We start from the raw sequence: 15,313 nt of genomic DNA on the forward strand, positions 1-15,313 counted from the left end.
TGATCAAATTTTATAGGAGAGCTCCCCTATAGTGCTCCAATAGGCAGATGCAATTGTGAGAAAGGGAGAAATTTGGACTTTGCCCAGTTGACGTCAGAAAATCAAATCTTGAAATGGGAAGCATAATGAAAGTATCATATCTCGACTGGGGTATAACAAGACCAAATAATGGCTATGGGCGGATCCCGTGGAAATGACTGGGTATTAGTAGTTTCGTTTTTCAGGTTTTATATTCATACCTTTGAAGCCGAAATATATTTTCGCCTCTTTACAGCTATAAGGGGAAAGGTGAGAGTGTGGAAAGGGAGTTACAAACCCCCTGTTATCAATACACAATAGATCTGTTCGGCATTTGCGCTGTAGTTCTTTGTATAGACGTGATACAACGAATAGCAATGCACTTGAATCATCGTGTGACCCGTTGATTACTTTCTCATCTTATTTTGGCACACCCCAGTTGTAGACAACATTATGTTTTAGTGTTTTGGTACCAGGGGTCTATAGGATGATGCGTCCTAAAAAAAAAAAAAAAACAAACAAAGCGTCATGATATATGGAGAGGGGGCTTTGCTAATGTCTACTCGTGCACGCATATAGATTCAACGGGTGCTGTTCGTTATTCCGAAGGTTCGATATTCCGAAGGTTCGTTAATCCGAAACACGCAAATTCCCTATACCTATAGAGGTTCGTTAATCCGAAAATGAAAAAGGGTTCGTTAATCCGAACATTTGTGGCGTTATTCCGAAGGCTCATTATTTCGAAGATTTGTTCATCCGAAAATGAAATTCGGAAAAAACGAACCTTCGGAATAAGGAATCTTTGGACTGAAGAGCCTTCGGAATAACGCACCTTCGGAATAACGAGCTGTAACCGATTCAACTTACGCTATTAAATACGGAATGAATAATCTTTTCGTGGTTATACTGCGTACGAAAATTAATGATAACCATAGTGTTATTTGATAATATTGTTGCTGCTGTTGTTGTTATTGTTGCTGGGAAGGTATACTGTTTCATCTGATTTTGTTTCATTGTTTGTCTTTTTATCTCCAATAGACATTTAACATTGTTCTTCGTGCCAACCCCACTGTTGTCATAGTGATAGTAAACAGCAGGGTTTTCTTTCTTTGAAATATTCATGCCGTTTGGGGTGTTGTGCGTGAGTGGAGATTTAGCTTGAGTGAAGATGTAAATGAATCTGCCAATCTCTGTACATGTTTTACCATGTGGTATCAAAGCCCATTTTTCCCCACATAGAATAGAGGGTGACCCAGTGCATTCAGCAAATGCGGGCAGCAAAAACATGACAATGAAATCGATACTTCACACGGTTATGATGAATTGTCCATATACTGGAACTGTCGTATAGCCAACAACAGTCACAGACTAACGGCAAATTTGGTAAAGCTCAAAGTTCGGTTCTTTTAATTGTTTGCCAATAATGGTGAAATAACTCCTGTTTCAATACCGTCACAGCTCGAATTCAAGAGGCCGTCATTAAATTGTCCTGTTCTGCGTGGTTCTACAGAAAACGAAATCAAACCTTTATCTCGAAAACCCAAAGGATGCACTCAAACTCAAACTCTTTCTGTTCATGTTGCTTTTGTTCTTGTTCTTATTGTTCTTTTCGTTTGATCTCCAATTGTATACAGCTCATCATTACAGAATGTAAATACCCCGCGTATCAAACCTCCTACTACTGATCTTAAATGAGAGAGAGAAAAAAAAAAAGCATATCTTTTTATAGTATTATTGCCATTGGTATACATGCTACAAAACTCAAACGAAATATATCAATACGATTCTAAAGGTTTAATTCAAAACTTTATTTTCATATCTTAACAGCATGTAAAACATAATAATCCAGCAGAAATTTTAGAAATCATATCAGGAACCATTTAAAGTTACCTGACAAAGTTCTATTTCATTATTTCTCAGTGTTTATGAACTTTATCCAGAAATATTCATTAACCAGACCAAAGTTTGCAAGGAAGGGTAAATTTGTTATTACTCTATTTTTGCCTTCTTGACAAATCGTATTGAAAAATCGTACATTATCATACTGCTCACAATAACTATTAAAAAAAAGGCAAACATTCATCTTTTTTATTTTGAAAAAGATAATATTCATACTGTCATGCTCATACACGTGTTCCTAGTATCAGTAGCGAATGAAATACACACGATATGAGTATAAAATTATGCACAGTGATCTTGGCACAATACATTGTAAGTTTTTGAGCCTCTGTATTGATAATGAAATGCAGAATTAAAACTTAACTGAACAAGATAAAGCAAATATAACAATTTCAACTGCATTCTGGTAGTGAGGTTTTGTTTTTTGATTTAGAAAAATTCGAAGCCTCTGAGTCATTTTGTTTTTCAGCTTAGCCTTGAATTTCAAGAACTTCATGATATAGTGGAGTTTAAAGAATTTTATTATCTCATTGTAACAAGTTTATCTTTTTTCTGTTTGTTTCGTCAAGATTTATTGAATGCAGTCACTTCCAGGTATACAAGATTCTTCATAGTATCTAATTAAATGAAAACAACATGATGATATTGGCAGCAAAGTTGCCTTCAGAACTTTATGGGTTAATTCATTTATTGTTCCCCGTTCACTTCCCAACCAATATTGACAGTCTACTCACGCTGTATGCCTTTAACCTTTGACCTTTTCATTAATTATTGAAAGCACAGTCACAAAATCAAACCAACTGAAATTCAAAAGTCAAAAGGTGACCACTCGGGAACTAAGTTCAAATATGTCTTTCTGCAAGGAGATCAGAAGTTCTGTCACCAATTAAGACCTTATGGCACAATAACAGGCACCGAATCTACAACCCTCATATTCTGCATGCATGTCTGATCCCCCCCCCCCCTCCTCCTCCCTCATTTCTTTCAATTATTTGCATGTTTCTTAAGTCAATACTACCCATTCATTGTACTTGTCCATATTGATATAAAAGGTCAGTGCCGAAGCGCTGTCTGGAAACTTGGGCACATATTGATAGTAAAAGGCGTTTCTTTTTTTTTTCTATCTGTCGTCCTTTCTTTATTCCAGCACCGATTCAACAGAGACGGTTGTAAAGCTTTTGAATGGTGCACACAGCGGCGCTAGGCGATGTCTCTATTGTGTTGTGATCAAGCAAGTTAGTGTCCTTGTGGCTTGATCGCGTGGTTCGGCCACATCTAAAAATTTATTTGATAGGACCTATGTGTAGTTGCGACACATGAAGATACAAAATATCTTATTCCCGATCTCTCCACTGGCAAGGATGCTTTATTTAAAAATTCAACAATTTATACATCATTGGTCAATGACATAGAAAATTTAACGATTGCTTCTAGAATGTATCGTGGTATAGGACGATGGAAATTAGGAAGCTCATTCGGAGATTATACCATTGATACCTTTTGAATATTTATATGAATTTCGCGAAAGTCTTTTCCAGATCTGCAAAATCTGCATTCACTATCAAATGAAACACACCTACATATCATATCATAAAAAGAAAATAAATAAAGCATCTATACTAATCTTCATCAGATAATAACCTATTGAAATATTTCTTTATGGTTTCAAATACGTAATCTGCACCCTCATAGCGTTGTATCTTGCATTTTTTAATCCCTTAAAATTCGGAGAACACAAGTGATTGCACTGTACCTATTCATTGTCATAAATGGATCTTGTCCATGATCGGGCGAAAGAAAATGATATTCACAATTATTTAACGTCACAAATCTGTTTCCATGTTTCTACTAGGGTAACAAAATATACAGAATCATTTGATAGTAAATGCGTGCTGGGCTTTGTTTACTATGTTTATGCAGCAGGTTTAATAGCGAAGGTGTGGAAACATAAAGATGTTTTGAGTACGTCTTTCAATGACCTCTTAGCTGCTGCCAATTTAAAAATTGTACGGATATTTTTTGTCAAGGTAAAGCTTTCCCTTCTTTGATGTACTTTATCTCCCTGGCGAGCTGGCATTCCGAACAGTACTTAAAAATGATTGTCAGATGAGGTCATCTGAGGAATATTGGTTTGTAAGGATTTTTGTGGGCGCTCCCAAGTAATTTGAAGAAAAATAGAAGAAAATATCGTTGAAAATATATGAAATGTTTCTAGATATTTGTTTTACCGCAAAAGTGATGTTGAGGGTATCATAAATCAACACAAGTCAACATGCATTTGGATTTCAGGGCCCCTTTAAGAATTATTCTTCAAGAATATCGTCTGTCATCACGCAACGTTTCTACTTCAAATATATCGAGAATTTCCTTTGATAGTAAATCTGTGCTGGGCTTCGTTTACAGTATGCAGCATGTTTAAATGCAAAGGCGTCGAAACATAAAGAGGTCTTGAGTACGCCTTTCAATGACGTCGTGGTTGTTGCCAATTTGAAGATTATACGGATTTTTTTCAAGGTAAGGCTTTCCCTTCTTTGATGTACTTTATCTCTCTGGCGAGCTGGCATTCCGAACAGCATGGAAGACAACACGTCATGAGGCAGTCGTTCATCAAATTTCCCTGACAGACAAAACAGATATTAGAAAAAGAACAAACGGAAGAGGATAATTGTCAAGACCTGTATCTATCCCTTTGTGTGTGTTGAGTGTCGAAGGTCATAGAAAAGCATAATTATGGTGTTGTACACATGGTCCAATGTCTCTGATGCAGATAGGGTTAATAAGAATTTAAGGAAACATTATTCTTCTATTTTGAAAGCACTATATCTGTTCTTTAGTATTTCATTATCTTCTAGTATATTTACCATTCTATTTATTCATACGTCGTCAACATAATCTGAATTATCCATGTCAAAATAAAGGTGTGCCTCTATGCTAGAACAATTATTCAGTTCAGTTCAGTTATTAAGTTCAGTTGTTGTGAAATATCTTGTTCATTTAATAATAATGTATGCATCATATCCACTTGTTTTGTTTGTTTGTTTATTTGTTGTTGTTGTTTTGTGTTTTGTTTTTTGTTTTGTTTTTTTTTTGTCTATCTTTTCTACCCGTTTGTGTCAAGAGAAATCTACAAGACTCTCTTACGAGCAATGATCGGTAGCAAACTATTCATACCTCAATGTTGTGTCGCGCTCTGACCAGCGCCCTCATCGCTATGGGGGAGGCAGGCACACAGAATGGCACGCACATGTTTTCGCCCATTTCAGCCGCCACACAACACGAGTAAAACGGCACGAATGTTGACATCAGGCCTGCGAGACATTGAACACACGTTGTTTCCCATTCACTAACGGTTGTAGTTCAATACTCCGAAGATTCGTTATTTCGAATGTCGTTAATCCGAATACGAAATGAGGTACGTTATTCTTAAGGTTTGTTAGGTAGACCTACACGTACCTCTTTTCAGTACAGTTCAGTTCAATTTATTTTGTTTTAGCACGGAACCTGCTTCAGCCAATGGCTTTTCTTCAGCTCCGGATTGACTAACCTTGTTTTGTTTATGATTTTGATCATTTATCATGAATTTCGATTTCCTTTTAGAATGGTATGGTATTTTGTTTTACAGAAGTTGTTTCTCGTTATCTCACAAAAAAAAAAAAAAAATGAAGCCCCATCTCACATAAAAATATACCATCCCTTTAAGTGATTTAACTTTACGGTATAGATTACCTACAGACCCCTTAATTTCCAAACGAAACTGAAATTTTAATCTCTTTTCATATCATAATTAGGCCTATATGATCAGCGCTCTGATGGTTCATCGGCTCCTCTGAACATCTGACACGTCCCAACAGCATTCTTTGAGACTATTATTCTCTGTTAGAACCCAAGATTCCTGCTATGGAACAGAGGTAGCCTGCCGAACTATTAATGGGCCAGTCACAAATCAGTTGCGATGCGTCGGCGATGGGTAAAACCTGGGAAATTTTAACAAAATCTTGAGACAGATCTCACGATTTTGCACCCGTCGGAGGCGCTCTCTGGACGCCTGCGGCTTGTCGCAGATTTTTTAGACATCGCCACACCCGTCGCGGTCCCTAACTTTGAACTTAAAATTGCAAGATTGCTCGCAAGATTTTTCACTCATTTTTGGCATCCCAGACACAATATCCGATGACCTACGATGCCCTCCGATTAATCGGAGGCGTCCTCCGAATAATCTGAGACTAGTCGCAAGATTCTGTGTGGGATTGGAAATTCAGGTTGAGATTCAATGTCTGCGAGTAGTCTCCGGCGCCCTCCGACTGAATCGGAGGCGCCCTGCGACGATTCGTACGCTTTCTGTGATCGTCTCCAACGTTTCGTACGGTGGAATCGTAGTAAATCGCCGTGTATATAAGGGCGCCTTCGAACTGATCGGTAAAAGTTTGAGACGCTCTAACTGCAGGAGGCTGTGACAGAAGATTTTGAAGATCAAAAATTAAAAGAAAAGACGATCGCAGATATCGTCTCCGATCGCCTCCGAGGCAATCGGAGGCGATCGGAGGCTAATCCCACGATTTTTCGACAAAACCGGGTCAAAATCCTTGAAAAAATCGCAGACAATGTGACTGCTCCACTTTTCTTAGGATTATTGCTAGGATTGTTCAAGGATTCTTTATTTTCTACGACGACCCCCGGCCAAAACTAATCCCCGACAGATCGCCGACATTGTGACTGGGCCATTAGCTTTATACAATGTAGATAGATAGATAGATAGATAGATAGATAGATAGATAGATAGATAGATAAATATGTATACGGAAATGAGTACATTAGATAAATAGCTGAATAAATACATTAAACATTCATCAATAAAATACTGATACTCAAATAAGTAAGTAAATAGATAATTATACAGTGTAGTAACCAAGGAAAGTATAAAACAATAAGTAAGAAAGTAAATAGACATCAAAACAAAGAAACAAATGAATAGATACAATGCAACAACAGACTTTTTTTGCAATTAGATTTTTTTTTCAGTTTTGTTTTGTTTTTTTCCGAGGGGACTGTATGCTACAAGCTCTGCTTTTTAGCAGTCCCCTCCATTTTCAGCAATTTTGTTTCTGCCTTTACCATAATGACATGACATTTATTTTTATCTCTGTTGATAATTTACCTGTGTCTCTATTACATGTTATTGTGTTCATTGCATTGTTGTACTGATTTCCTTACATCTGTATATACGAACATTTCATTGTATTCCTAATTATTTGTTTGTTGGAATTGAAAGAAATCAACTTGAACTTGAACTTGACATTATCTCATTAAGACTTACATATTTGCATGTCGTCACAGCAGCCAGTAGCAGGGCTCGTCCACGGTCGCGGAATACCGCGTGGTTTCATGGGGTCAATTACATGAAGCACAATCTAGAAATAATGATAATAATAATAATAATAATAATAATAATAATAATAATAATAATAATAACAATAATGATAATAATAATAATAACAATAATAATAATGATATGATAATAATGATAATAAATGAATATAAAAATAAACAAGAAGAGGGCAATGTCACGTGGTATCACTTTATGCAACCACAAAATCAAGGAATGGATTTATAGATTGCTTGAAAACTGCAATGAAACGAGAAATATCGTCAAGGCAAGAACTATGCCTGCAATCTTTTCAGATACCATTGCCAATTGGTAATACTAAATGTCAATTGCATATTTGGAATTTACAACGAACCTTCAAATTAATGCTAAAAAGTTCGTATCAAGAAACAATCTTTTGCCATTGATTTTGCATGAACAAACATCTTAGGTATACGGAATTTGTATGTTCCGGAACAACAAATCTTATCGAGTAATGAACCTTCTTTCAATGTAATGTTTGGATTAACGAATCCTCGGAATAACAAACCCTTCTTGCATTTTAGGATTAACGAATCTTGGGCATAACGGGGCTTTTGAATTTTTGGAATAATGAACATTCGAAACAAAGATTGTTTTTTCACTTTCGGATTTGATAACGAATCTTTGAAATAACGAAACTTTTTGTTCATTTACGGATAACCGAACCTTCAGAATAACGAACCTTTTTTTTTTCTTCTTCTTCTTTTTTTTTTCATTTTCCGTTTACCGAATCTTTGGAATAACATTTTTTTGTTTTTCATTTTCGGATTTCAAATTTTTCTTCAATTGTTTGTACATCGTGAATTGGTCAATGGTGTATCCGCATTACTTCCTATAGATATCAGTGGTTTAATCTCACCTGTCGATGCTGGGGTACCGGCTGCGACTGCACTGGGGGTGGTTGCTGGTATAAAGGCGGAGCTTGGGGTTGCTCACTGTAATGTGGATAGCCCCTCTCCACTGTGCTGTTAATCGGCATTTTCTCAGGATCCACGTTCATTGTCGGTCCCAAAACGAACCAGTTCGTAATTTCACTCTGCGGATGAAAAAAATCAATAACAATAAATCTCATAGGTGACAAAAAGCACGATGATTTTCAAATCACTGAAATAAGCATAATGGAGGCAATTTTCTTTCATAATCCTTGCGAATTAGGGGCGGATCCTACACTGCAAAAAGTCCGGTGTTAAATAGTGAACACCGAGCTGGTGTTAAATTTTCGGTGCTCATTTATGGTGTTAAATTAACACCCCCGGGTGTCATTTCCAAATTTTAAACTGTTTTTTTGAAGAGTTTCTTAGTAACTGCACTTCTTGTTGATTTTTAATTTAAACAAGACGATCAAGAATTTTACGTTGAAATACTAGATTTTTGAAAAAATGTGAAAATAATTTTACACCAAAGTAACACCAGCTGGTGTGGTCCCTTATTGAAGCTGGACGGGTGTTAAACCATTGATATTAACACCAACAAGTATCAAATCAACACCATGTGGTGTCATTTTTTAATTAACACCAGTACAGTGTCAAAATAACACCTGGTACAGTGTCAAATTAACACCACGAAGTGTCAGGTGAACACTTTTCAACACCATCACAGTGCATTTTTAACACCTGTGGGTGTGGTCCTTTATTGAAGTTTGATCGGTGTTAGATTTAACACCCGTGGTGTTAAATCTAACACCCATGTTTTTACAGTGTAGCATTCCGAAAGGGGGAGGGGGGCGCAAACAATGTGACTTTCTGGTGCAACTTCCGGGTTTCATTTCATTTTTTCCCTTTTTATTTCTTTTGTTTTAACAACAACTAAAGAGGAGTACGTGCCCGGTGCGCACCCCTCTGTAACACCTGCTGTGAATTGTGCTTTCTAACTCCTGCGAATGACAGAAACAATTAACTCTTTACGTGCCATTGTGTAAACCCTTGGTGTACTACCAGGCGCGCCGGAAGCAGTTTTGGATTGGGGGGCAAATATTGGAGGGGGCTCACTATAGACCATACATATGTTACACAATATACACATACACACACACACACACACACACGTGTGTGTGTGTGTGTGTGTGTATGCATATAAAGTGGCGTACGATGGGTCGAAACATTGGGGGTGGGCACCATGTGGAAAAGTAATTTTGACGGTGTGTATGCATGTGCGTGTGTGCGTGCGCAATAATGGGACTACAATACATTACGGAATGTGATACATTCAACAACGCAGTTATTGAGGAACATTGTAAGTTTTCCTTACATGGATTATGGAATGACGGTGTGAAACCACAACTTATATACTGTCAGCAACATCAGGAGAATTGCGTAACAATAAAATGCGAGCGAGCGGAGCGAGAGAGCTTGAAAATTTTGACATTTTACAGTCCCCAAACTGCCGTTTGTAGCTATATCTTTCGCTTTGGAAATTAAGGGGGGGGGGGGTATCGGGCGCAACTGCTGGCAATTACTGGCGGCAACATTAGGAGAATGGCATAACCATTCAATGCGAGCGAGCAAAGCGAGCGAGCTTGAAAATTTTGACATTCTACAGTCCCCAAACTGGCGTTTGTAGCTATAACTTTCGCTTTAGAAATTAATGGGGGCGCATCGGGCGCAACTGCTGGCAATTACTAGCAGCAACATTAGGAGAATGGCATAACCATTCAATGCGAGCGAGCGAAGCGAGCGAGCTTGAAAATTTTGACATTCTACAGTCCCAAAACTGGCGTTTGTAGCTATATCTTTCGCTTTGGAAATTAATGGGGGGCGCATCGGGCGCAACTGCCGGCAATTACTGGCAGCAACATTAGGAGAATGGCATAATGATTCAATGCGAGTAAGCGAAGCGAGCGAGCTTGAAAATTTTGACATTCTACAGTCCAAAAACTGCCGTTGTAGCTATGTTTCTCGCTTTGGAAATTAAGGGGGAGGCGCACCGGCCTCAACTGCTGGCAATTACTGGCTGCAACGTTAGGAAAATGGCTTAACGAATAAATTTGACATTTTACAGTCCCCAAACTGCCGTTTGTAGCTATATTTGTTTTTTCGCTTTAGAAGTTAAGGGGGGGCGGCCCAGGCGCAACTGCTGGCAATTACTGGCAGCAACATCAGGAGAAAGGCATAGCGATTGAATGCGAGCGAGCGGAGCGAGCGAGCTTGGAAATTTTGACATTTTACAGTCCAAAAACTGCCGTTTGTAGCTATGTTTTTTCGCGTTTATTCATTTATATACATATCTTTCTTATTTTATCTATTTTTATTTATTTGTTTATTTATACTTTTTTTTGGAGGGGGGCTTTTTTTTTGGGGGGGGGGCAAAAATGCGTTTTGCCCCCCCCCCCCCTGCCCCCCACTTCGGGGGGCGGCCGCCCCCCCCCCCCCCCCCCCCCCCCCCTGCCCCCCACTTCCGGCGCCTATGTGTACTACATTATTCTGATACAGCAATATGGTCATGCTTTGGGAAAATTAATGTAACTTTTCTAGATTTTTATTACCCTCGAAGATGCCAAGCTTTGACGTATTGATTTAAATTGAATGTTTTTCTTTCAAGTAGTCAGTAGGTACATTTTAGAGGCATGATTTTTGGCACACAAAACCGTGACAGAAACTTAGAATTTACTCGCAGATCCAGTGGGAAACACGGCTTGATGGTCAATCATCACATAAAAATGCAAGCAGTTCATTTGACAGGAATGGAATCGCTAGGAACACTGTCATTGCACTTTTGCATTTGTATATTTATCGATTGGTTTGTGCGGGTTTGTGCGTTTGAGCAGAATATGCAAACTTGACACGCCGTCGATTGAGTCGTTCGTGCGAACATGGTACATCATAGCGTTCATTACATGTATCCTAGTGTTTGGCAGGTGATCTATAATATCGTTTTTGCTGAGAATCAAAACGATGTTATCATGATTTTTAGGGTGAATTGAGCCATTGGTATCATTATCAGTATTGTCAATTTCTAATTTTTATCATGTTATAGTAAAATTTTAAAAATCAAAATCACAAGGGCACTATTTTAGCTGATGTTTGGAAAAATGCTTTAAAATTACCCCTATTTATGTAATGAAAATTGATTGTTTTGTTTTTATCAATGATCAAAATCTTAAAATGTAATAGTGCCCATCTGGTTCTAAGCTGACGATATCGTTTGATCAATCAGCATACGAATATTCCATCAGCATAACCATTCGGTCAACCTAATAACATAGAAAACGTAATCCATAAACTTGTCATGCTTGTTGGCTATTCAGGTATACATTTATGTAATCATAATACGTAGCATTCAATATGATTGCTAAGTATTAGTCAAAGTCATATTCTACTGAAAGAGAAATCACTGCTATGAATACTCAATATCTGCTCTTGGTGAGTTTCTTTTAAGTCTTTGCGGCGAGTTATTCACAATGTTTCACTTGTGACATCTTGGACAACAATAATACGACTTCAAATGAACAACCTCTTGAATTTTAAGATTCCTGCTCCTTAGAATTAGAACTATACTTGTAGAGGAGTATAAATTTTGCAGCACTTACCTGCCAACACCAAACGGTTTCTTTTCCCTCCGTCGAAGTGATCAAATGTAGGCCTATCTATTCGACTGCCGATGTAGATCAGGTCCTGTACGCTAATCCAATGTTATCACCTCTTTGAGTTAAACAAAATTTTTAAAACCTATCAACGCGTCATACGCTTATCACAATGAATTAAGACGCATTACGTTTGGGCATGTGATATCTCTCACATGCAAAACCAAATCAATTTGCCCTGCAAAATAAATGAGAGCAAAGTTCAGTGCGACGCAAATAATGCAAGGATCCTAAAATGGTCAGGGAGTACAGGTGTTTTGTTAAGTGTTGGTAAAATAAGTCAGTGCTGGAATATCATCTTGTATTCTTTGCGGAGTGTTATTGCTGTAGGAGACTGCTTGATGTACACGTTCACTCTGTTATCATTTTTTTTTATGCTTCGTTAGATAATGTTGAACGTCATCTTACTTTAAAAGTAGTGCACTTTTTTTTTGCGTGTTTCCTCGACAAAGAGAAAGCTATTTCTTGTCACGTCGTTGAGAACATAGAGTATCCACTTTGTGTTATGGACTACAGTTTTTGTGCATGTTGTTATTGGCAGACTGACAAAGACGAGAAAATCCTTGTTGACTGAAATTCTGTGATGAATAAGATTCGGTGCTTTTAAAGGGGATGGCAAGTAACTAATCAGTGGGAATCAGTGGCAATGGTGTGGGATGATTGTTCCAATTCTTGTGGGATTCATTTAAGAGTATATTATATATCTATTGTTGTGTGAAAATTATTTGCTTCGGAATGGTCTCATATTCAAGTAATGTGCACATATATATATATATGTATATATATATATTTAAGTAATGTGCAGTTTAATGCCCCGTCACTGTACAGGCATGCTAACCTGGAAACATTAAATATATATATATATGTATATATATATACATATATATATTATATATATATATGCGTACATGTGTTTTGGTGCCTTGTCTGCTACCGGCGGTTTCACGCATTGAGCAGTTTTCAATCCCCAACAAACTTCATATTCCCGACGGATATATACCAAACGGATATCTATATATATGTATTATATATATATATATATATATATATATATAATATATACATATACATATATACGTATATATATTATATATATATATATATGAAGACCTGAATATAAGAACTACCCAAGTCCAATTTCTGTCCAAATTCAGTTTGGCATGGGAAATTGTAGCTTTATATGCATGGACCCATCTTGTGTATAAATGATAAATCCTAATGACCCCCGGAAAAGCCTGAAATGAACGAGTTAAATCTTATATGAATGCAGAAATGAAGGACTTGGGTCATTCTTACATTAGATTATAGCGCCCTCTCTCGTCCTTCTCTCATCTCTATAGCAGAATATCATGTATATGATTCAAAGAACGACGCAAGTCCATCATACAAAATGGCCTCTCCACAATTAATGTAAATGTTAATTGTCATAACAATATACTATGTTTTAATTTGTATATACAATGTTGCCTTTCCATCACAGTTAAATAGAATATTATTGGACAAATAAAAAAGATATGACGTTTTTTTTTAAGTTTACTCGAAATGGTCTTCCATGGACTTTGGTTGTTCTTATATTCAGATACTCATATATATATATATATATATATATATATATATATATATATATATATATATAACGTGAAGCGGGCTTGACCTCGTTCGTGGTGGGTGCTGCTTACATTTTTGGGTATATGTGTGACGGAGAATGACTTGCAGTATAGACGTTGCAGTGATATTCACTATGGCCTTTATTTCCCAAGCTTTCGACTGTGTAACCAGCCTTTTTCAAGGGGATTTGCTTGTTGTGTCTTGTGTGGTGTCAGACGGATGAGTCATTATATATATACATATATACATATATATATATATATATATATATATATATATATATATATATATATATATAAACTTGCTTCCTTGATGTCATTTTGTCCACGAGGAGACTGGAAAATACAAGCCTAGCTTTTTGGTTTCTGTATTATCATTGTACACGCACATTCATGTGTACATGAATCACAGATTATTTTTTCTTACTTGATAAACCCATCTCTAAAAAGGAATTATTTGATACAATTATTTCAATGAAACACAATAAGTCACCAGGTTTAGATGGATTACCAGTAGAATTTTATATTGTGTTTTGGAAAGATATTTCTGATATGCTTGTCAACTCATTTAATTTCTCTTTACAAAATGGACGAATGTCCAGCTCACAAAGAAATGGTGTTATTACCTTGATACCAAAAAAAAAGACAGAGATGTCTCCTATTTGAAAAATTACAGACCAATATCTCTCTTAACAGTAGATTATAAAGCCTTAGCCAAAACTTTAGCAAACTGCCTCAAAAAGTGTCTTTCAGACTTGATTCACCCAGACCAATCTGGTTTTTTGAAAGGAAGGCATATTGGAAATAATATCCGACTAGTTATCGATGTAATTGAATATACAGAATTAAATCAAATTCCTGGTGGAATCCTTCTCCTTGATATCCAAAAAGCCTTTGACAGTGTTTCCCATAATTTCCTTTTTCATGTACTTAGAAAATTTAATTTCAGCGATGATTTCATTGATTGGATAAAGGTTTTTTATTCAGATAGAAAAAGTTATGTTTCGAACTATGGCTATTTGACCAAACCAATTGATATGGAAAGAGGTATTTTCCAAGGGTGTCTCATATCCCCATACTTATTTTTGTTAGTTATTGAATCTATGGCTCTTGCTATTCGACAGAACCCCAATATCAAAGGTATCCCAGTTTTAGAAAACGAACTGAAAATATCTTTGTTAGCAGATGACTCTACTTGTTTTATTGATGGCTCAGATAACTCCTTTAGAGCATTATTCGACACTATTGCTTTATTTTCTGAGTGCTCTGGTTTCTAAATCCGAAGCAATATGGATTGGCTCTATGAAAGGTTCTCAAAGATTTTCATTTTCCGAGAAAGGACTTAAGTGGAATAAATCTACTTTTAAAACTTGAGGCATTCATTTTTCTTTAAATTCAGACCAGTTATATGAACTTAACCATAAGATAAAACTCAAATCCATTGAAAATACCTTAAATTGTTGGCGCGCAAGAAATTTATCTCTGGTTGGGAAGATCTGTGTCATAAAGACCCTATTGCAGCCACAAATTCTTTATTTTTTTTTCAATGCTGTGTATTAGAATTCCTAAGAAATTTTTTAAACAGCTGAATACAACACTGTACAAATTTGTGTGGAATGGTTGCAGTGATAGGGTCAAAAGACAACTGGTGTGTAATGACTATTCTTTAGCAGGTTTGAAAATGATTGATCCATACACATACTCAGTTGCTCATAAAATGTCATGGGTCAAAATGCTTCTTGATGACAACTTTCAAAGCATGTGGAAGTCAATTGAATTGTCCAGTTTAAATAATTTTTCTACTAT

The 15,313-nt window shown here is 36.7% G+C and overlaps 1 protein-coding gene across 1 annotated transcript; it reads right to left on the reverse strand.

Moving 5' to 3' along the window:
- Window positions 1–4,426: 4,426 nt before the first annotated feature.
- Window positions 4,427–8,321, reverse strand: LOC140246998 (uncharacterized). Its single transcript, XM_072326302.1, has 4 exons — window positions 8,181–8,321; window positions 7,232–7,325; window positions 5,089–5,225; window positions 4,427–4,534 (listed from the first exon to the last, which is right to left on the reverse strand). The coding sequence occupies exons 1-4, from the start codon at window positions 8,319–8,321 to the stop codon at window positions 4,427–4,429; spliced, it is 480 nt and encodes a 159-aa protein (XP_072182403.1).
- Between the last annotated feature and the right edge of the window lie 6,992 nt (window positions 8,322–15,313).

This window comes from Diadema setosum, chromosome 3 (assembly GCF_964275005.1).
Source record: "Diadema setosum chromosome 3, eeDiaSeto1, whole genome shotgun sequence".
Taxonomy (NCBI): domain Eukaryota; kingdom Metazoa; phylum Echinodermata; class Echinoidea; order Diadematoida; family Diadematidae; genus Diadema; species Diadema setosum.

What these genes read in the sequence shown, in the direction of transcription:
- LOC140246998 (XM_072326302.1), bottom strand. Translation starts at nt 8,321, where the DNA reads ATGAACGTGGATCCTGAGAAAATGCCGATTAACAGCACAGTGGAGAGG. An exon ending in CTGTGACGACATGCAAATAT is followed by an intron (nt 5,226 to 7,231) that starts GTAAGTCTTAAT and finishes AATGTCTCGCAG; the next exon opens with GCCTGATGTCAACATTCGTG. An exon ending in GAGCGCGACACAACATTGAG is followed by an intron (nt 4,535 to 5,088) that starts GTATGAATAGTT and finishes TTTGTCTGTCAG; the next exon opens with GGAAATTTGATGAACGACTG.